General features: G+C 26.5%; 1 protein-coding gene and 1 pseudogene across 1 annotated transcript; both read left to right on the forward strand.

Moving 5' to 3' along the window:
* The first annotated feature begins 13,142 nt into the window (after positions 1–13,142).
* LOC150029678 (uncharacterized) lies at positions 13,143–14,387 on the forward strand (annotated as a pseudogene).
* Positions 14,388–20,014: 5,627 nt separating this feature from the next.
* LOC137816222 (RING-H2 finger protein ATL70) lies at positions 20,015–20,980 on the forward strand. The gene has a single exon (XM_068619298.2). It carries the CDS (start codon positions 20,239–20,241, stop codon positions 20,752–20,754), a length of 516 nt encoding a protein of 171 aa, XP_068475399.1. The 5' UTR covers positions 20,015–20,238; the 3' UTR covers positions 20,755–20,980.
* Positions 20,981–24,097: the final 3,117 nt, after the last annotated feature.

The raw sequence follows: 24,097 nt of genomic DNA on the forward strand, positions 1-24,097 counted from the left end.
AAAAGAATATTCAGTTATTACTTTTATTTTTTTTATTAGTTTTAAGAGCGAATCAATGAAAATAATACAAATTATCTTTATTCTGTTCTCCTTTTAGTCAATAAATTATCTCTCTTATCATCTCAGTGTGTTCTGTTGTTTCTATTTTGTTTTTGGGTTTTTCAGGAAAATAATGTAATTTTTTTACAAATTACAATTTTGGGTGATTTTTTTTTTTATGAAAATCGGCGAGTTGTATACTATAGGAAAATTTTTAGAGTGAAAGTCTTACTCCATGGATATGATTTAGGTTGGAAAAGAAATTATGTGAAAGTCGTACTCAAAATGTATGACTTTGTCAATTTCGTTAAACATAAATTGTATGACATTTTGACAATTTTGATTAAATTTGAAATTAATTTTAAGTGAAATCTTATGTAGCATGTATAATTTCATTGTAAAACAATACAATCAAAGTCGTACCACCTCTATACGACTTCAGTGTATAAAGACCACATACGACTTTAGTTAACATATATATTATATTCAACTATAATTATGATTATAATTATTTTATTATTACGATTATAATTATTTATTATTATTATTATGATTACTATTTTTATTATTATTATTAATATTAATAATAATATTAATTGTAAAATATTTATTATTATTATCGTAATTAATGGTTATAGATTTCTATGTTTACCCTCACATTATATTGGTTTGATTCCCTCTGAAAAATTTGTTAAAGTTAATAATAATGAAAACACCATTATTATTAATAATAATAATAACAATATCGAATTAGTTACTAAAACTTATTTTATTTTAATAATTATTAATTTTAATCTCATTAGCGATCGATTTAACAATTAAATTTTTAACAATTTTTCGTTGTTAAATTGGTTTTTTAGAATTGGGGTACCAAATCATCTACGATCAAAATTGCGACTGAATTTTTCCATAGCAATCTTGCTACCAATAAAAAAAAGTGATAGGTAGATAGTTTTCGACTATAATTTTTTTTATTACCTGTGTTTGGTTACTATTTTGATTGCAAATCAATTTAGCTACTATTTTTTAACTTTCACGACTAATTTTGATAATTATAAAAGATTGTTTTTTTTTAGTGTTTGAGGTAATTATCCATATAAAAATATTAGAAGATTACAATATACAAGTTTTTACAAGTATATCTTTTTACATTCCTTTCATATTCTTAGTTTTTGCTTAAATCAAACTACACAAACTAATTACAACCTTTAATTATAAACAAACAAGTGAAGTGATAAAATAAAAATAAATAAAAAAACAAGACAGAAGTAAAATTAGATGTAATGTAAAATCAAGTCTTTATCAACATAATTAAAATACAACAGTCGTGGAACTGATTGCGTACATGATATCAAAAGGCTGTTTTTCCTTTTCTTTCATATTAGTGTAAATTGTCTTTTGGAATGTTTAAAATAGTGTTTTAACAAATAAGACAAAACGCTAGTGTCTATGGCTTATTATTACAGTATCATTATACTCAGTTTAATTTCTCCAAACAAGTAAATTTAATTACATATTTTATCATTAAATTGTCATATTTTTTAAATTTTACTATCCAAGTTTACTTTTTTCCACGTATTTTCTATTATTTTTTAAATCTGTACAACCATTTAATTTTTTAATAGAATGATAACATGTAAGGATTTTTTTTTTAAAAAAAATCAAAACAAGTTAAATTTACCAAAAAAGTATTAAAATGATGTTGCTTTTAACGTATCATTATTTGGTAAAAAAGTTAAATATATAAGTGAGAAAATTATATTAAGAGAGATAAGCATGAAAAAAAAAGGACGTGGATGAAGTAGAGATGTGTGTGCAATAACTTTACAGAAAGAAGTGATTGCGTTGTTAGATCCAATATTGAACCGAACGAAGAACATTGTTGTTGGTAGTGATTGCTGTTTCATATTCATCCCTTTTATGCATTTGCATGTAATATATTATTATATTTTCATTATTTAGGAAGATCTACTAGATCTTTTACTTATGATGAAAAGCCAATTATAGAGTTCAACACCCAATCACACTTTCCCAACTGCCCACGACAAAAAACGAATATTCATCAATCCAGTAATTAGAGCAATTCATTTTTCAACTTCCAAATCTACCTACCTATTTTTATTAACATACATATTTAACTATAATCCAACTGAAGATTCTATTCAGTTATATATACTATTTCTAGTTTATGTGATAAAGTTTCTACCACTTTAGTACAATATTAAAAATTAGATTTTAAGAATAATGCAATTAATTTATCAATTTATGAAATGTTATTATACCTAATCCAATCAATACGGATCTTTAATATCATCAGATACTGCTACTAAAATAATAAATTAATTCTGTCTAAACCTTTTCATTTATTGAGTAGTGTTTGGTGGGCATTTAAGAATTCTATATCTAAATATAAACTCTTATAAACAATGTATTATTGACCAAAAAAGTTGGTAGATATTGTGGCAAATAACATAGTTATAAAAAAAAGTAGTAGATTATTACACTTAACACTAGATTACAGAAAAAAAAAGTGTATTAAAATGAAGTGGTATGAAGAAGGTGTGGTAAGGCAAAAGCACAATGAAGTTCCAAGTGGAAATCTAATGTAAGGGCACGTAGAAAAAAGAGAAGGGTGTTTTTAGTTTGGGTATTACATTATGGGATGTGGATCCACAGCTCTTGCACTTCCTAAAAGATTACCATTATGATACCTTTTCATACTTTTTTTTCTTCCTTCAAATAAAATCCAAAACAGATTGTGGCGTGGAGAAAGAAAGAGACTTCCATTTCTAAAAGTTTTGGCTTCAAGTGGACATATATATATACAACATGCTCATCACATTTTTGTTTCTACGTTTAGTTTGTCCCTACCCGTACATCTGACTTTTCAACTTTTATATACAAAAGTATTCATATTATTTTCACCATTCATAATTATTTATTCCATCAACCATCTATAATAAAAAAAAAACTTTAATATAAGGAGATGAAAACAGTTGGGATACACCATTCATCAACAAAATGGATAATGTTGCTTCTATTATTTTTGTTCTGTTTCTTTTTGTTTCTATCTCTAAAATCATACGTTGTATATATATGTATAATAGTTTGTTTTTTTTTGCTTTATATTTGTTATCTTATATTGCGCAACATTAAATGTTAGCTGTACTTTACTTTTGTATGACATTCCACGGAAAAAAAAGAGAGAAACAAAATGCATGACAAATAATGTGATGAAAAAAGTTTGTTAGATTACAAATAATATAACTCTAAATTTTACTAATTGTATATGTGAGTGAAAAGTATAGAGGATTCATATGGTAGAAAATTCATATTCAATTCTCATTATATATAAAAACGTATAGAATCAAGGATAATCACAAGCACCGCAAGTGAAATTGTTTAACTACTCTTTTATTCAGATGGATGCGAGGAAACTCACATTATAACAAAAATAATATTTAATAAATGATTAGAGTAAATTCTCATTTAAATATAATCATTAAATTTGTATATTTACAATGAAATGGAAATTATATTAGTTTTTTTGAAATAGTTACTAATTCACAAATATAAATTCTTCTAAATTTTTTTTTCCAACTTGAGCGTTTAAGTGGTTCCTAGTTAAGTTGTTGTTCTTTCTTGATTAAGTCATTTTTTTTTCTTATTTATAGAAATGCTCATCCCCATATTTCTTTTACATGGTTCTAATATGAGTTATATTTACAAATTAATTACAATTCTGTATATTCAGTTAATTTCTGCAATCATCACCCCCAATCACGAAATAAAATGGATTTTTCATTATTTTTCTAGATTAGCATTAAGACTGTTGGGTTCAGTTCATGACCTCATAACCCTCCAACCTCAGACATAAGTCAATGAAGTTGATACGTTCATAACCATTAACTTCAAAGATCGACATTAATATCATTTTACTACATGATTGAACTCGTTCGTGACCTCGTAGAAATATTTATTAAAATGAATTAATCAGTAAATATAATTAAAGAAGTATCTTATGAACTCTTAAATAAATAGTTTCTCTCATTTGATGGGATGTTGACTTTTTGTGATGTGTAATGATGATTCATTACTACCTTATATAATTTTTTTATTTAACTGGAAAAGAGAACATAATATTGATGATGTGAGAAGTAATCTTGTTCCCTAAGTTTCTTATATAATCCCTAAGAGGAGGTAGAAGGTACTGTGTGTGATTATTGCCCATTCGTGGTTAAACTTATAATTTAAAGCAATTACCACGATATTGTGAATCATTTTCTACTTTATTACGTTGAGGTCTAACATCAACCTTTGGTAGCACTCGAAGATTATCTTGAGACGTGAGAAGGGAAAAAACCTGGGTAATATTTTAAGCCTAAATCAAATTGTTTGGTTTCCTTTTCTACTAAAAGTGATCATATGAAAAGCACAACCCAAATTTGTAACCTTGGCTACCCTCTCTCCCTAACCATGGTTTCTGGGTGTTCGTTAATGCTAGTTGGATGAGGTCATATATGTAGTGCAAGGCTCGAATCATCAACCTCCATCAAGAACAATAGGAGAGAAAAGTGAATAGCTTCAACTTTTTCATTTCATTTTTAAGTAAAGTACTTTCAAAAAAATAATGCATGCATGAATACCTATAAAGTTAAACTACACGAGAAATATCCACACATTAGCAAATTTATAATTATAATTAATGCCATAGTGGGTTCAGTTTAGAACTATTCACTTGGTTAGCAAGCATGATATCATGTGATTGATATATAGATATTAATTACTGGCAAGTAAATTTACAACGCGATGATAAAAGGGGACATGTTGATGTAAAGACCATGTCATGTGTTAATGATTGTTTAATAAGAAGGTGAAAGTAACTCTTGTGCATGTTCACTACTATTTTTGTGTTATGAATAAAAAATGTAAAGAGGCAGTGGAGTTTGGAATCAAAACCCTAGCAATGCTGGAACAGGTACAAAAAGAACACAAACTAAGTCAATTTTTGACACAGATTTTAAGTGGAAGTTTGAAATTAACGTTGGTGATTGCCCAACTAAATTCCAGACATATATGTCATTTAAAAACACAATTTCTTATATTGATTTTTTTAGCTTTTTTTAATAAGTTTTCGTAAAATATATGTCACAATAAACTATTTTATTTTATTTTGGTTTAGGATTTTGGGTTTTGGCAAAATCGGGTACAAAAGAAAGGTTATTAAATATGATAAACCAATATGTCAAGAAACAATTTAACATCTTTAAAATAATTAATGAAATAGTTACTATAAATTTTTTCTTACTTTTTTTAGTAAGAGAAATTCATTGATTATTTCTTTATTAATAGATAATCTTCAACAAATTCTTAAGATTTAGCAACAGAGAGACTTGAATTCTACTAAGAATCACTTAGTATATTTCAATTAGATTACATGCCCACGTAACACAAGTTGAATGCATTTATTATTAGAACAAATAAACTATTATATATGCATCTACTAGTCCAATTAGCTGTTATCTTGTCAACATAACAAAGAATCTTTTGTAACCAAAATAGCAAACTGTGAATGACAAAAAAGATGTATAAATGCAGGATAAAATAATAGAGGAAAACAAAAACAATTAGTTCTTACAATCATAGGAACCGAACTTCAATTATCGTTTAACAATGTGAGTTGTTCCACCGTAAGAGCGTAAGAAGAACGAGGACCATTTACTTTTATTTGAATTATACAATTTTAAACTTAAAAGTGTCTTTATCTGAAAACAAAAATTGGATTACAAGATTTGGAAGTTATTTTTTACTTCTAAATTATAACATCAAAAAGTTATTTTTTTTAAAAGAATATTTTTAAATTGTTTAGTTCAAAAATTACTTTTAGTTTTCAGATTCCATATATGACTTTTAGATTGCAAATTTTGAAAGTTAAAAATAATTTTTGAATTGTAGAATCTAAAAATTAAATGTCTTTTCTTCGTCCAAAATCAACTAATGGTGACTGAAATTATTCTTGATGCTTGTGGTCTCATTATCGGAAGTCGTGATGACAATTTTATTAATGAAAAGTTTACGTCAGTGATATTTTTTTTTATGACCAATACTGTTAAAGAAAACAACTAAAATTATGAAAGCCATCTGAAGTAAAAAAAATGACTTTTCAGTTTGCATAACTCATAAATTTTATTTTAAAGAAAATAACTCTCAAATTATATAATTAAAAAAATAACTTTAAGATTGCTTAATCCAAGAAACCCTTACACATAAATAAACTTAAATAAATAGATATTCATAATTAGGATAAACGTGTAAATATTTAGATACATTTTAAAAGTGAAACACAATAAAAATAAAATTTAAACACATTTGTACACACAAAGACACTGAATCCACACATTCAAAAATTATAAACACACTTTAAAATTAATAAAAACTCTAAACTCCTTTTAATCACACACTAACAAATCTTGCGTACAATTAGTCATATAAACACTTAAAAATCTTACACTTACTTTAATTACACACTATAAAATCTAAATAGGTCGAACAATGACTATAAATAAACAAATAAACCATAAACACAGTTTAATCATTCAAGAACCATTTAAAAACCCTAATAATGTTTGAACTACATGCTATAAAACCTAAAAATCGTATACGGTATTAAAAGTCTTTTCAGTCACAACAGACAGAGTTATCGAAACAAAAACCCTAAAATGGATAAAAAATAATAAACTTAACTACATATGCACACAAACACTTTCACCTAGCTTACACAAAAAACTTTCCACCTACTTTACACTGTAGAGCTTTTTAAGTCACAGTAGGTAGGTAGAAGAAAAAAATAAAAATCCGAAAACTAGACGAAAGTTAATAAACCTAAACACATATTCACACAAGCAACCTACGTTCAATTACTTTAACATAAGTTCCATACTGCACTGTAGAGCTTTTCAAAAGCTTTATTACTTTAACCTAATTTTCACGCCACCACACACTCCCTCTACTGCAGAGCTTTTCAAAAACACAATTATTTAACCTAGCTTCCACAGCATCGTACACCACTACTGAACTTTTCACAAGCGATTATTTTAACATACATTTCACGACCGCCGTACACTTTCATTGTTGAGATTTTCACTCACAACACAAATAGTTATTTAGATAAACACTCTCAGCTCACATTGTTATCCAAACAAAAAAATTGGGTGAAAATCAGTTGGGAAGGAAGTAAGGGAAGGTGAGTATTACATTGTATTAAAAGTCTTTTCAATTACAACAGACAGAGTTATTGAAACAAAAACCCTAAAAAATGGGTCAAAAATAATAAACCTAACTACATATGCATAGAAACACTTTCACCTACATTACACAAAAACATTTCAGCTACTTTACACAGTCGCAACTTCACTTAGAGCCTTTTAAGTCACAACAGGCAGGTAGAAGAAAAAAAATCCTAAAACTAGACGAAAGTTAATAAACCTAAACATGTATTTACACAAGCAACCTATGTTCAACTATGTTAACCTAAGTTCCACACTGAACTGCATTGCACTAAATTGTACTGCACTGTAGAGCTTTTCAAAAGTTTTATTACTTTAACGTAGTTTCCACGCCGTCACACACTCTCTCTACAACAAAGTTTTTCAAAAACTCGATTATTTAACCTAACATCCACAACGTCGTACTCCACTGTAGAACTTTTCACAAACGATTATTTTAACATACATTCCACGACGTCGTACACTTTCGTTGTAGAGTTTTTCACTCACAACACAAATGGTTATCTAGACAAACACTCCCACCACACATTGTTATCCAAACAAAAAACTGGGTGAAAATCAGTTGGGAAGAAAGTAAGGAGAGGTGAGTATTACACTGTATTAAAAGTCTTTTCAGTCACAAAAGACAGAGTTATCGAAACAAAAACACTACAAAATCGGTCAAAAATAATAAACTTAATTATATATGCACAGAAACAATTTCACCTACTTTACACAAAAACCTTTCACCTACTTTACACAGTCGCAACTTCATTGTAGAGCTTTTAAGTCACAATAGGCAGGTAGAAAAAGGAAAAAACCCTTTATCGGTATTGGATTCGAACCGATGTTGCCTATTTCTTAAGGGCGAATGATCAACTTGCACGTGTTAAGCATATTTCTCAAAGTAGTTAAAAAATCCTAAAACTATACGAAATTTAATTAACCTAAATACGTATCCACACAAGCAACCTACGTTCAACTACTTTAACCTAAGTTCCACAGTGCACTGCACTGCACTATATTGTATTGTACTGCACTGTAGAGTTTTTCAAAAGCTCTATTACTTTAACCTAGTTTCCACGCAGTCACTTACTCCCTCTAATGCAGAGCTTTTCAAAAGCTCGATTATTTAACCTAGCTTCCACAACGCCATACTCTACTGCAAAACTTTTCACAAACGATTATTTTAACATACCTTCCCTGACGTCGTACACTTTCGTTGTAGGGTTTTTCACTCACAACACATATAGTTATTCTAAACAAACACTCCCAACACACGTTGTTAGGTAGGTATATATAGATAAAATAAAAACAACTTAAGACATTAGCTCATCATAAAAAAAAATAAAAAAAAAATTAACTTCATTTAGTTTTGATGATTCTTGTCTTGTTTCAATGTACATTTTCTTACTAGTTTGATTGTTTTTTAATTTAAATTAAATTAAAATACATTACAAACATTTTACTAAATATAAAGAGAATTTTACACACACTTAACTAGTGAGGCACATATAGTATAGAGAAAATTATATACACAAACACACTCTACACCCTAAATACACATAAATATTAAACATAAACATTGACACATTTAAATATACTTAGTAAGATAAACACTAACCCACTTTGACAAAATTAAATAGAATGGTGCACTCAAAAAATAGTAACAAAAAGATTCACACATAATTATACACTTAAAAATTAAAATCATAAAAACACTTATTTTTAAAAAAATCATAAATATCATCATAGATTACTTAAAGATAATTTTGTATGACAAGTGATATTTAGTATCTTTATAACCTCTATTTTGTAAGATGAAATGTGATAGACATAACTTTAGAGTTTAAAAAAGACTTTATTGTTTAAATTAGTTTTCAAACTTAGTTTTTATGGTGATTTTTCATCTTATATTTAGTACAAACATTAATAACATGTGAAGTAAAAGAGATAAGGAAAAAAAGAAATAAATACACACAATATTTTTTTCTTGTTTCATATATCAAAATAGATTGCGTCTAATTTTCAAGCAACAAATTTAGATCCTCCGGGGAGACTAATGATACAAATTACAAAAAAATATTTTTTGAGCTCTTACTAACTTTTAGAGTACTCAATCACTCATCGCTAACTCATTGAGAGTTTTTTGTGTTCGTAGTTATTATTGGCTAATCCCTTTAATATTATTTAGGCAATAGTCACTTCTAGCTAAACCCTAATTAGTATTATTTGGAAACATAATCACTCTTAATTAACTATTGAATATTTTTTAGCTTGTAATCAGATAAACTTATATGAGTATTTGTTAGAACATAATCTCTCTTCACTCTTAATTGAATGTAGTATTTTTTTTAACACAATTATTCGAAACTAAATCAAATATTATTTAGAATGGAATAACTCCCTATTAAAACAAGTACAAATGTAATAAAGTATTTATATTAAAATAGTATAAATGATAATTAAAGCAAGTTAAAGAAGTTAAACTAATAACAAATATATTTATATTAATGACCTTTAAATAACTAAAATATAATAACACCTTTCGAAATATAAAGAGATACTTAAAAAAATATTTAAAAACAGAATCAATTTAATTTAAAATTAAAAATAAAAATAAAATAAAAAATTACAAAAGATTTTTTTTTTCTTAAACTGCACTGCACTGTCAAGTACTTTTAGCGAATTTAAATTGAAAAAAAAAACTTAAAACAAATAAAATTGAATAATACATTTTTTTTTACAATTACTGTTTATTCAATTGTAAAATGATTCTTAGTAATAAAGATTTCAATAAATTTTAAGATAAGAAAATTATTTAATTATGACTACAATAACTAATGTTTTATGTAATAAGTATAATTTTTTTATGTAATTGCTTCAATATTTATGTATAAATTTATTAATTATTTGATCCTGTTTTAAATGATCAATTTATTATTACACATCACGTCGAGCTTCGTAGCACGTAGTTGTCAATAAATTCATTTAATCCATTCAATATATATTTTTAAATTAAAGAAATCAATTAATGTTATATTTAATATTTGAATTGTTTTAGCTAATTTTATTTATTCTCTATATAATATATATATATATATATACTAAACAGATTTACTGATATTTTCATTTTTATGATGAACCAATAAATATATTTAACAAATTAGTCTGTAAATTCTTATTTTAATAATTAAAAATTAAGTTTTAGTTTTTAACAATTTTATAATTATTTTTTCTCAAGAAATTAATCTAGTCTGCGGACACACCGACTAAAAATAGGGACCCATACATACAAGTTATAATAGTGGGCCTTTATTGATCCTTATACCCAATTCACAAATAGTGGAATGAAATAATTTTTCACTTAAGATGTGGCTGCTTCATAATTTAGATGTTTGGGATATAGCAACTATGATCCACTTGATATATTTTTTTTAAGTTAAATTATTATTTATTGAGCAAAATTATTTGATGTTTCATAATAATTAAGTGTTGTTTCATGTTAGAATTATACATGTATGTAACATTTCAACACTTTTAACAATTTTCTATAATATATAAAGTTAAAACTAATTAATGTATATTTTTTATTTTTACATAAAAAAAACATTGTATGCAAATAATAAAACAACAAGTTAATTAATAATGTTAATAAGTAAATCAATTTTAGTTTTATTATAAAACTTTAAAATTCTGTGATTTAAAAACTACTTTTTTTTGGCTTCTTCTTCCTACGCTCCTACGTTTTTCTTCCTGCACTCTCACAATTTTCTAAATTCCGAAACTGATCTTAACCTTTTATTTGAAAAAGGACACTGTGATTATCGGAAATTGGGACCTGGGAGTGTGGATTCATCAATCCAGAACTGGATATTTTTTTTTTTTGGATGATGGGGTGTTCCAAAAGCAAATTTTGCATAAATTATTGATTTTCGGATTGTTGAATCTGAAAGCCTAATTTTATTACGGATTACTAAATCAGAATACTTTTTTTGAAAGATGAATTTATTTTTTTGAAAGATGAATTTTTTAACATAAAATACATATTTTGAATTAAAGATTGCTAATCCGAAGAAGTGTGTGAGTCCAAAGTGCACAATCTAATTCAACATATATCAACTATCACTTTAATCGGCACATGTGTATCTCTATGAGGGCATCAATGCAAGTTTGGATACATATATCATAAATGAACACGCATTGGTTAACCAACAGTTCTATTTTTTTTTTATATGTATAAGAGTAGGATGCCTAAGTGTGTATCTTATTTTCATTTAGGCACTTGTACAGACATTTGTTTTATCAACACACGTGAAGCATGAATACTTTGACAAAACTTTTATATATTTTTTTATATGGGTTGAAGTATATAAATACTTCATATAATATTAATTAATTTGTTATTGTTGATAAAAAAAAGTAATTTTTATTATTGAAGTGTGCAGCGATTTTTTTTATACACATTAAGTTAAAATAATTTGTATATTGCTAATAATTAAAATATTGTATTAAAAAATTTAATTAATTTAACTATTTATTTTAATATAAAAATTAAAATAAATTGAAATGTAAGTATTTTAAATTTAATATATTTGAATTATAATCATTTGGATTTTTCAGATTTGGATTGTTGATGTAGGTTTCGGGAATGAGTAGAGAGAAATTAAGACTTAAGGGCTTAACAATCCTTTTTGTTATTTATTTTGAAGTACTCACCTTTTTTAATTATAAAAGCTACTGCTGGTGCACCTAAACCATAGTTCCGATTGAAGTGTTTTTATTGTAATTATCAAAAATAAAACTTTTAGATTTTTATATCTTAACAAGTTTAAGAAAACGTTTTTATTTTAAAAATACCTTTTATGATTGTAACCTACAAATTATCTTCTACTAATAAAGAATATTAAGCAAGATTAAGCATATAAAAACTAAAGGAAAGAATATTAAGCAAGGAACTGATGCAAACCATAATGGTGGTGGAATGAATGGACTACACTACAAGTTGTTGATTTGGGAAGGATTAATTCTTACACTCTTTCAATGATGAAGGCAAAAAATGACATATATAAGGAGTTTGTTTGAATTTTGGTGAATGTTGTGTTCACTTTCTAAAAAATAATCTCAACAAATAGAGATATTTTATACAGTAAATTCAAACTTGATTAGCATTTGAGCAATATTTTTAATAAATGACATATGGATTTGATATTTAACAGCCATTATTTGTGTCCATTTTCTAATTAGGATGTACAGATAAAAGTATCAATAGTATTTGAATTATTCCCAAGTGATTTGGACAAATTAATATTAATTTAACTTTTTTGGCCGAAAACCGATACTTCAGGTATGTTGTTCAAAATTCGGTGCATCGATCTTGCATTTAAAGAATTTATTTATGACTTACCAAATAATTAAAATTTAATTATTAATATTTATTTATTAGTTTTAGTATATTATTAACTCAAATTTCATATTTCCTTTTCTGCTTTCCACTTTAATTTTTCCACGCCAACCCTTGTTGTCTCTCCCTTTTAACATTCTTACACTTAAACTCTTATATATTACACAAAACCCCTTAGCTTATGGAAAATATTATATTGTATATCCCTATAAGGAGATTGTTATAAACGTTAAAAAAAATGGAGGGTTTAAGTGCAATTTCCAGAAACGTAGGAGACTTAAATCAATTTACTCATTTTTTGTATTAACACCTCTTTTGAGTTTCGTTGTTAAAAAGATACGAGATGAACAAAGTGACAATAGAGATGTATACATTTGTTATATATCTATAAGTTTAGAGCGAAAAAAATCATCACCCCCATCCAAGACATAACCATGCCTAGGAGAAGGAAAGTGACACTAAAACTGATTGAGAATTTTGTGGCAAGAAAAGCTCGTTACAAAAGAAATCGAGAAAATTTATTGAAGAAGGTGGAAGATCTTACCACCCTTTGTGATGTGAATGCATGTGTAATCATCTATGGTCCAGGGGATAACGTGCCAACTGTGTGGCCATCCCATGAGATTGCTAACGAGTTGCTCACCAAGTTTGAGAATGCCCCATTGCCAGATCGGGTAAGAAAAAATGTTACCCCACAAGTTTATATTGAGCAGATGAATAAAAAGATTGAAAATCAACTCGTGAAACTCAAGAAGAAGAACGATGAGAAAGACATGTCAAATTTCATGCATAAAATACATGATGGTAAGTCTTTATCAGATCTTGATGCTACTGATATATGTCGTTTACTTTGCTATGTGGAGGGAAAACTGAAGTGTGCTGGAGGAAAAGTTGACATTTCTAAACAACAGTCATCAACTAAACCTCCAACGCCACTACTTTCTTTTCCTCTGCAGAATGATATTGTTTCTTGTGCTGACATAGATGAACAAGTTTTTCCACAACAACCATCCTTAGATTCAATGAAAGAAACTGATCCAATGAAAAGTGATTCTGATAATAATATGGCCAGCAATACGGGACTTCCACCACTACAACCACAAACACATCTTAGTGATGATATTATGGCGTTGTCTCAAGTTAATTTTGAAAGTTTGAATTTGGATGATATTGATATGGTGTTACCTTCAGGAAATTTTAATGATGTGATTGATGATAATGACTTAGGGTTTGGGATGTTGCCTCAAGATAATTTTATAGGTCTTTGTGATAATGGTGATTTAGGGCCATTTTATGGGAGTTCTTCAGGTGAAATTACAGGCAATGACATATGGTCATCTTATGGAAGTTTTGGAGACATAAGTGAGAGTGATATGATGTTGCCCTTCAACAATAATGTGCAAGACAACATTAATGGAACTTTCATGGGAACAGATGTTGAAAATCAAGGTGTTTCCATTAACAATATAGAGTTATCGGGTGATCAAAGCACCTTTGGAGCCAACAATGATGGAGCTATCTTGGGGAAATCCAGTACAAACTTTGTTAGCACCACCAGTGGAGGAAACTTCAACTCTTGATTTTCTTCTCATGCAAATCTTCCAGTACTAATGAAGGAACTGATATTAATGACCAGATATTTGCATAATTTGTTTCCTATTGATAGATATGCTACCTAGTGTATATGTTAAAGACATAATCAAACCCCTTCCCATGAATATGTGTTTGTTTGAAAGCGTTTTTTTTTTTTTATGTTATGAATTTTATTTGACAACTTATAATACAGTATGTTTCATCTTTCTTTCACAGTAATTGTGAAACTCTTTTTCTTTCCTCGATTATGTTGTGGTTTTTCTCAAGAATGTTTAATTTTCTAAAACACATATTCTGTGATATGATTCGTTTTTATTATAGATGGACATGGAGATCATAATTATGACTAGTTTTGGTCATGCCATGGTCCTTCACATTCACATTTCTATAGAAATATTTATCATTAGTTGGAATTACATGTTTCATGATCTTATTAACTGATAATCCTAAACTATTTTTATCGATAATAAATTAAATGAATAAAATAGAGTATTTGAGAGATAAATAAAAAAATCCATGTACCTAAGCATAGCACTGTTTCATGGGATACAGTACTTCACCTTCCATAATCATCATATTTTTTATCATCAATAAAAAATAAATAAATGGAAATCATTTCAGATATAGTTCAACTCTTATAGAGAAACCAACTTCTAACAAATACCACCAAACTAACTAACAAAAGTCCTACCCATTAAAATAAATCCTGAAAAAAAAAATTTCAAGAAATCATTCTCACACACACCAAAGGTTCCAAACACCATTTAGAGTAGAAAAACGAAGCAGAGCAAATTTTTACCGAAATCCAAGACTAAACCTTTACTTGCACTAAAACAAACACTTCAGACGTGTCCATCATACCCTTTTTGAATATGATAAAATTACTGCTATATAACCATAGTGAATGCTGATTATTCATTTTTATGGATATTTTGTCTTCCTGTGTGAAAGTTTTTACTGTGTTAATGTTGCACTAATTTGACTAATTTTAAAATGTTGTTAAATGTAAGGTTGATATTATGATTAAAATTCTGAAATTAATATGTTAAAAAATTGTCAAGCCTTTAATAATGTAGGCTATAGAACATATATCATAAAGCAAAAACAAATTAATCAGATTCATTCATAACTTCACCACTTTTTTTCCAATATTATTAAAACCACATTTTATTGGGAAAAAAAATTGCAGTGCACATTTTACATCACGATTGACAAAAAAAAATATTTTTTTCTTCAATAAAAATATGTATTGTGTGTTGTATATGTTTTCGTCATATTAAATTTATTATCAATTATTTTTTATCAATAATAAAATTAAATAAATTAAAATATTTAAGTGGTGTCTTTGCTTCATTTTCCTACTATATGACTGAGTCATCGCTGATAATTACTATGATGAACTTGATATGTTTGATTGGATGAGAATTTCTAAGTCTTTGAATGGAAGAAGTTGTGTTGAATGTTGTATTTCATTATGATTGTAACATTAATCATGCAAACATTTTTCATCATGATTTGTTTTTACTTAAAATTTAGTGGAATTATATCCATTATTATAAACTAATTGGGCTTACTTTCTCATTCTAAAACTAAGATTGTTGTTATTGTCTTTCACTTTTATAAGAAAACAAAATCAAATTGGTGGAGATATGCATAAATTAAAAAAAAAGTAACCCTTTTATATATCAAACAATTTTTACAGAAAATGTATTACCTTTTTCTTTTAATTTGAACAACTTTGAAATATTTCAAAAACTAATTGAAAAAATCTATCAAATGTTTGAGGGTTGAAATTATATATTTATGTTTGAGGGTTGAAATTATATATTTAGTTATTCAAAAAATTAATAGATAGTTAATCCAATATAACTCACACATAATATATAATAATATACATACAATAAATTTATTAACTTTTATATGATTACCTCACAATCGTAAGGTAGTTTTTAATTACTTTACTATATATAAAACTCTATGTTCACCGAATATTTTTAATCATCCCATAACTGAATATTTTATGGTTTAAATTAAAAGTTATTTGGTGTTCACATTAATTAGTATTGCAAAATGTGTATTCTTTAATCTTACCATTATATATATACTATTATTATTATTATATATACATGTGTTTTTAATGTTACTATAATGTAATATTTTTTAAGTATATTATATTTATTGAATGTACTAGACATAACATGCATTGCATGTTATTACTGTAATATTTATGAGTATATTATATTTATAGAAATTATTAAATATAAGACATAAATAATATTTTAATAATATTAATTATTATAATTATTCAATACAATGTATTTTACACAATTCACAAATGTAACTTATGCTTATTAAATATATAACTGTAAAATTAATACATATTCAATATTGTATTAAATCAATTTTAATTAATTACTAATAATTTAATAAATACATTTAAATATATAAATACAATGACTTATTTATTATTTTCTATCCTAAATTATTAATTAAATACATTATTAATCAAATTGTGTGTAACTTTTAAATCCTATCATCCAAATAAAATTGAGTAAATTACATTAACATTAATGTTACATTCCGGTTTTTTTTTTTTGGTACAAACTTTTATTTGATTTTAAAAAATTATATTATTGCATTACGTAAATAAAATTATTCAATGAATTACATTCTTTTTTTTATTTTGTGAACTTTTCCTTTATTCTAAAACATTAGATTATTACATCACACATATACTTCTTTTAAGTTTTAAAAAAAATTATACTTGTGCATCCTAGTAAAGAAGACCATTTTAAAACAAAATATAATTGAAAAAATATTAGAAAATGTCATTAATCAATAAAATTTAATAATTTATATTTATTTTTCCTTTTTAACAATATTTTTTATTTGATATATGTATATATATTTATTACATATACATTAATATTTGTATAAATATATTTTATTTATTCAATTTATTAAATATAACATATACGTAATGGGTATATGTGTATTTAATGCTATTAGTGTAATATGTATGTCAATATACTGCATTTTTAGAAATTAGAAATTATAGAATATATAATATTTAAATACTAATAATAATTATATTAATATAATATATTTAAGATATTTGATAAATGTAATTCTTGTTTATTGAATATGAAACTTTCCCTGTGAATAAATACATATTAAACAAACAGTAATTAATTACTAATAATTTAATATAGAAATTTGAGATAAGAATTGCAATTATTTATTGTTTTCTATATATCCTAAATTTTTAATTAAATAATTATTATTACTTCAATTATGTATAATTTATTACACTTTATTATTCAAATAGAAAGTAGTATACTGTATTATTTTTCTATTTTTGGCAATAAAAAAAATATTGGATCCATTTGTTCATTATATTTGTGCATAAATGTAAGTGTTTAATGCGTAAGATTTATATAAACATGTTATATTTATTGAAATTTTTAAATAAAATATATTAATAATTTTAATATATGAGTTGATAATAATATTATAATGTATTATTATATAAATATACTATTTTGTAAAATTTTCATAATAAATTATGTCTTTGTAAAAAGAAGTATATTTTTGTTTTCTCTATTTATTTTTTGCTTCTTCTCAATTTTATTTGTTTTTATTCTTTATTATTCATGTTTTTTGTTAAAAAAAATTATAAAAAAAATATATTAGAGTATTCCACTCCAATTCAATTAATAAAGTAAGCAATTAGTATTACTTCATAAATTAATATGAAAAGAAGTCATACCAAACGAATGACGTGTTTGTACACGTTAATGGATTCTCTCATATGCAAACTCTAAATGCACGATTTTTCTTAGTTGTATCACATTTTGACTGATACATAGACATGCTTCACTTTTCCAGGAGACTATTCCAAACATTATTTCTAATACATTCAAGCTTTTTACTTTCTTTTCAAGCTTGTTTAAACATCTATGAAAGTCTCTGTGATAGAGAATCATCTAGGAGACGACATATTGGGTCCTTAACAAAGTCTATGGTCGGAAAGATAAGAAGAAGTCTCAAAGAAGAAGACTCTCTTACTTTAAAGTGTAAACTACTGGATTTTTTTCTTTCTTCTTAATCTTGTATAAATTGTATAGTCATACATTCTTCTTTACATTTTTGTAAGATTTTTAGGAAAGCTTTATTTGGATCTCAATTGGACCTTGATATGAACTTGAAAGATTAATCAAATAATTCGATGAAATTTAACCAAATATTATATTAATTTGTTAATTTATAAAATAGTATATAATTTAATCAAATATAATAATTAATTTTTTTTGTCTTTAATACTAATTTTTAATTAGTGATTTTCGTATAAACCAAATTACTTGTAAGATCCTTATCTCCTTGAATATTCCAAGCTCCGGAATAGTAAATCAACTTCTTAAAAACATCAAAATTTGATTCAAAATTGATAAACTCAAACTATAATTAATTAGCAAGGTTTTTCAGTAATTTAATTTAAAATACAAGAGCTTGTACGATTTTATTTAATCTCAAGTGGGTTTAAGATAATATGACTTTTCATACATATTTTAAAATTGATTACATAATTAAACACTATAATTCAAACCTTTTGGTGGCGGCTTCAACAGAGAAACAGGTGAATGCAGACAAATCATGTTAATTAGTTTCCTTGTATGTCTGTTTGTGTGTCTCAGAGTGAGAAAGAGTGAAGTGGACAAATACACTTACCATATGGGGTAGAAAAATTCTTACATATTTTATTTTGGATTCTTCTGGTAGTTATAATATTAAATGTGTTGATACAAAATAGAAGAAGAATTAATTTATACAAGTGGTGTTACTCTTATTATCATCATCATTATTTTTATATAAAATGTAATTTCCATGGATTCAATCATTAAAATACGAGTCTATATCACAAGTATATTACTTATATTAAATTTTATAATATCAAATTGTTGGTCCCAGTAATAATAGAATCAATCTCCTTAAATAAATTTTCAAGCTTTCAAGATTGTTTTTTGAAGTTGTATAATTTGATTGATTTGATAAAAAAAATAAAGAGAGATAAAACCAAATAGACCAAAATAATAGAAAAAAAAAAGAGAAAGAAAAACTAAAGGGACAAGGTGAAAAAACAAATAAGACATAAAAAAGCAACTTTTTCTTAGCAATTCATTAATAAAAAAAAAAAAAACTTCTTTAGCTAACTTATTTAAATAAAATACAATAAGTTGTGTCCAAATATTTGGTACACATTATTAACATGAGTAAACTATAATTTAGGCTGGGTCATGTCATGCTAATAATATGATACATTAATTAATTACGTATATTTCAATTTCAAATAACAGAGTTGTTGGTAATACAATGCATCACACTGTGAGTGTAACTAACTAACTATATGATGATGTATATATTTTTTGTTAGAAAACATTATAGTTTTGTTAGTTCATATGATTTCATGTTGAGTGAAAAATGTGATGGCGCATCATGTGAAGTCCCCACATCATCATCAAATTTAGTAACATTAGCTGAAAGAAAGGCGTCAACCTCAAATCATGAAATCAGCACGCATACAGTAAAATGGCTTATTACCAGGATCATTGACCTGCACAAACTTGTGAAGAGGTAACCAAATCAGAGAGGTTCCAAGTAACCATAATAAGGGTTAGTATAAATAACATAATTAGTTTGAATTGCACATGTAATGCCTAATTGCCTTGTCTTGACATATTTGGCGCAGCAGTTTCAAATGCATATTTTCTTGATTCATACGTAAGCTTACAACAACACCCTTCTAATCTCTATTTCTGTTCCTGTTTCATGTTATCGTTGACTTCAATATAATGTTCCAAACCGCTAACCTTCACCATGACATAACCATTTCTATTATATCTCAACTCCAGAACAAGTCACTACTATTTTATACATAGGATGAGCAGCAACAGTGCTATTAGTTCCCCTGGATTCCTTTCCTCAAGCAACATCAGTGGCTATAGTTATGGCATAGGAATCTCTGTTGGAATTCTCTTGCTCATCATAACCATCACTCTAACTTCCTACTTCTGCACCAGAACACATGTCTCATTTGCTGCAGCACCTAGGAACAGGAGACTCACCCCGAATGTTCTTCAACCACACCACTCTATAGTTGATGTAAGTTTAGATGAAGCCACGATTCTGAGTTATCCAACTCTGCTGTACTCTGAAGCTAAGGTCCAGAAGTCTGATTCCACTGCAACATGTTGCTCCATTTGTTTGGCAGATTACAAGGGTACTGATATGCTTCGCGTGCTACCTGATTGTGAACACCAATTCCACCTCAAGTGCATAGATCCATGGTTGAGATTGCATCCCACTTGTCCAGTTTGTAGAACATCTCCAATTCCAACACCCCTCTCAACTCCTCTGGCTGAAGTGGTTCCATTGGCTAGCAGACAGGATTCATAGGTAGAGCAAGACCATGATTTTAACTCTCAGTCTCATTCATTCACAAATCCATCACATGGCAATTCAAATGCTAATAAAGACCCATTTATGTATCCATACAAGATTCTTGTTTTTTCAATACTTATTCCTTCATCCTTTACTTCATTTTTTACTTGTATGTGTGTCCTTCCTTGTATACCAAAAAATAAAGTTGTTTCAAACTATCAAAAACTGAATTATTCAATTATGCAAGTGTGTATCCATGAATCGATTTTGTTTCTCATGCGCTAGTGCAAACCTCAAATTTATTTACCTTGACAGAATTAATAAATTGGACTCTCGTTCAAGACGTTCTTATCACTAATTTTACACAAGTTTCTTAATCTTGTTCCTTTTAGAAGGTTTCTAAGAAGAGAATATTAAAGAATACGGATACCAACTCTTATAGAAGGATCCTAATATTAATTGGATGTCTTTTCCAATTATCAGTTGTTCTTTTTTATTCATCTCTGTTTTATTTCGTAATATGTTATCAGAATAATTTTGAGTCTATTCTAGTAAGTGTTTGTTGAACTTATCAGGTCACCCGCTATCGGACCACCCATAATATGTTATCCCACACACGAGCTGTCACTCTCGGCGTGAGGGTGTGTTGAAAATCCCACATCGACTAGAGATTAGGACATTTCATTGTATATAAGTGAGTGCAAACATCACCCCATGAGTTGGTTTTATGGGATTGAGTTAGACTTAAAAGCCACTTTGTATCTGTTCTATCTCGAAAGAGAGAACAACCTTATAAAATCAATAATTTTCGTTCATTGCAAATTTACGGTTGCACCTCTCATAGTGGATATAAAGAATTAAACACAAGTGGAAAGTACTATAATATATGTTGCACATACATTAATGTCATTATTTAGATTGAATTATATTCCTACCTTTCGTTTTTTTTTTTATAGTTTGGCTTCATATTTTCCTCTTTTTCATCATATACTAAACTCTTCAATGTTTCTTTTGGTTCTAGCCGCAAGGTGCGGGACAAATTTTTTACTTCTAGTTAAAGTTGCAAAAAATAGAAAAAAAGTTTGATTACAAAATCTATTTTATGCAAAAATAAAGAGAAAGAAGCGGAAAGTATCCAAAGTGTCTATATATTCAATTATGTTCCTTATTTAATGAATTATGTTACACAGATTTTAAAAAGATTTGTTCCGAAATGGAAAACATAATAATTAATTGTGGATGATTTTTTTTGTTTTCATAATAATAATTAACTAAAATATAATAGATACAAGTATTAATGAAAAATAAAATAATTCTATATTTTATTCCTATTCACTTTTTTTCACATGTAAATAATTTTCTTCCTTTACTTTTTCACCTCTTCACCTTTTATTAATCATAAATATTTAGCATATATATAGTGTATCCTACCATCTTATTTTATCCATTTTCTTTTCCAGCAACTCAGCAGACCATCTAAATTGAACTAGTGGGAAGATTAAGAGAAGAAAAGTTTCAAAATATCATATTATCTTTCCACAAATTTTGGACTTCTTATAAGATTTATCCCAAATTTGTGTGTACTTTCCTAATTTTAGGTTAAACTTAATTATTATTTTCTATCTTTTTAAGTCTTGTTAACTTTTTACAATGAAGAACTGTATGATGTATCTCTCTTGATTTTAGGATCTACCTTCCTAAATTAACTCATTACTAAATGTTAATTAGATCCATTTTTGTTATTGTCTCTTTTAAACCTTGATACATGATATGTTAATCATTAACTAGAAATTTGAAAGCTTAGAAGATAAGACTATAACAACTTTCATGAAAAATTATTAGGACAAACTAGTTCACTGTACACTACAAGAAAATCATGAAATAGAAACCAATTTTTAGATACCAAAATAATTAGTTACAATAGTAACTAAATCAGAGACTATTTTAAAAACTAAAAAAAAAATTGGTTTCTAAATTAGTTTATATTATTGTTAGATAATTTCTAAATTAGTATCTAATTAGCAACCAAGGTTTTTGCTACCAAATTTAGAAACTAAATAATTGGTAGTTAAAATTTTGTTGCTAATTATATATCAATTTAGAAACTATCTAACAATAATAGAAACTAATTTAAAAACTAATTATTTTTTAGTTTCTAAAATGGTTTCTAATTTAATTACTATTATAACTAATTATTTTGATCTCTAACAATTAATTTTTATTTCATGATTTTCTTGTAGTGTTAAGGTTACGGTGAACTGAAAATCTACATCACCTAAAAAAGCGAATTAGTAAGATAATCTACTAGTTTTTTTTTATAATTTTAACATGTTTCATAATATATATATATATATAATAGTATAAAATATCTATTAAATATTTAACTAGTTAATTAATATTTTTAATTGGAAAGATTAAAAATACTTTCACCTTTATATCTTAAATTATTTTAGTACTTTCAATAACTAAAACTTAATTGATAAATATTAATTATTTAAGTTATAATATTATTATATTTTTATCAAATAAACATAATATAAAAAATCTAATTTTTAAATTATCTTTATATCAATTTTAGAAGAGGTACGTAGGTGGATTAGAAAGAATCATTTTTAATTCAAAACAAATTCAAATATTAAAAATGTCAACTTGACTAAAAACCTTCCATCACCCATCACTAAAAATAATAATGTCAAGTAACTGAAGAGAAAAAAAAAGGCTCACGAAAACTGGTGCCAATAATTGAAAAGTCATGTCCTAATGTTAATTCAAAGCCAAAAACAACCAAAAAAAATTCAAAGACATCTTAAAATTATGTGATCCAGGATCAAGTTCAACCTCTGCTTAATTATTTCATAATGCTCCAATAATTAGTTAACAAAACTTCAGCCAAAAAAACAAAAGTGACAGAACAAAGAAAAAACGCAATCATCCAAAGACTACGAAAAGCCAACGGCAAGAGTATAAAACTATCGCTGAACATATATTTAACGACACGCTAAAAGCTATTTCTAGAAATTTAATGATAAGTGAAATAAAATCTATCAGATTGAAATAAAATGAAGTTGTTGAGTGATTTAGTATGTTAAATTGTAATGGTTGTGTTCCATAAAAGAATAAACGATCTAAGCCTCCAACACTCAATAACTATAAATATAAGGATTTATAGTTATTGTGTCATTTGTTTCTCTTCTTCATACACTCTTCATTATATGTAATTTACTTTATGTCTGTATCTAGTCTTAATCTTGTTATCGGTCTATTTCAATAATTAATATTACTTTTTATTTAAGGTTATTTTTTTAGAGATCTTTTGATTCGTGTTTATACATGTCTTTAAATACGGAAATCGGTACAT

Source organism: Phaseolus vulgaris, chromosome 1 (assembly GCF_051622355.1).
Source record: "Phaseolus vulgaris cultivar YP4 chromosome 1, ASM5162235v1, whole genome shotgun sequence".
NCBI classification, from domain to species: Eukaryota; Viridiplantae; Streptophyta; class Magnoliopsida; order Fabales; family Fabaceae; genus Phaseolus; species Phaseolus vulgaris.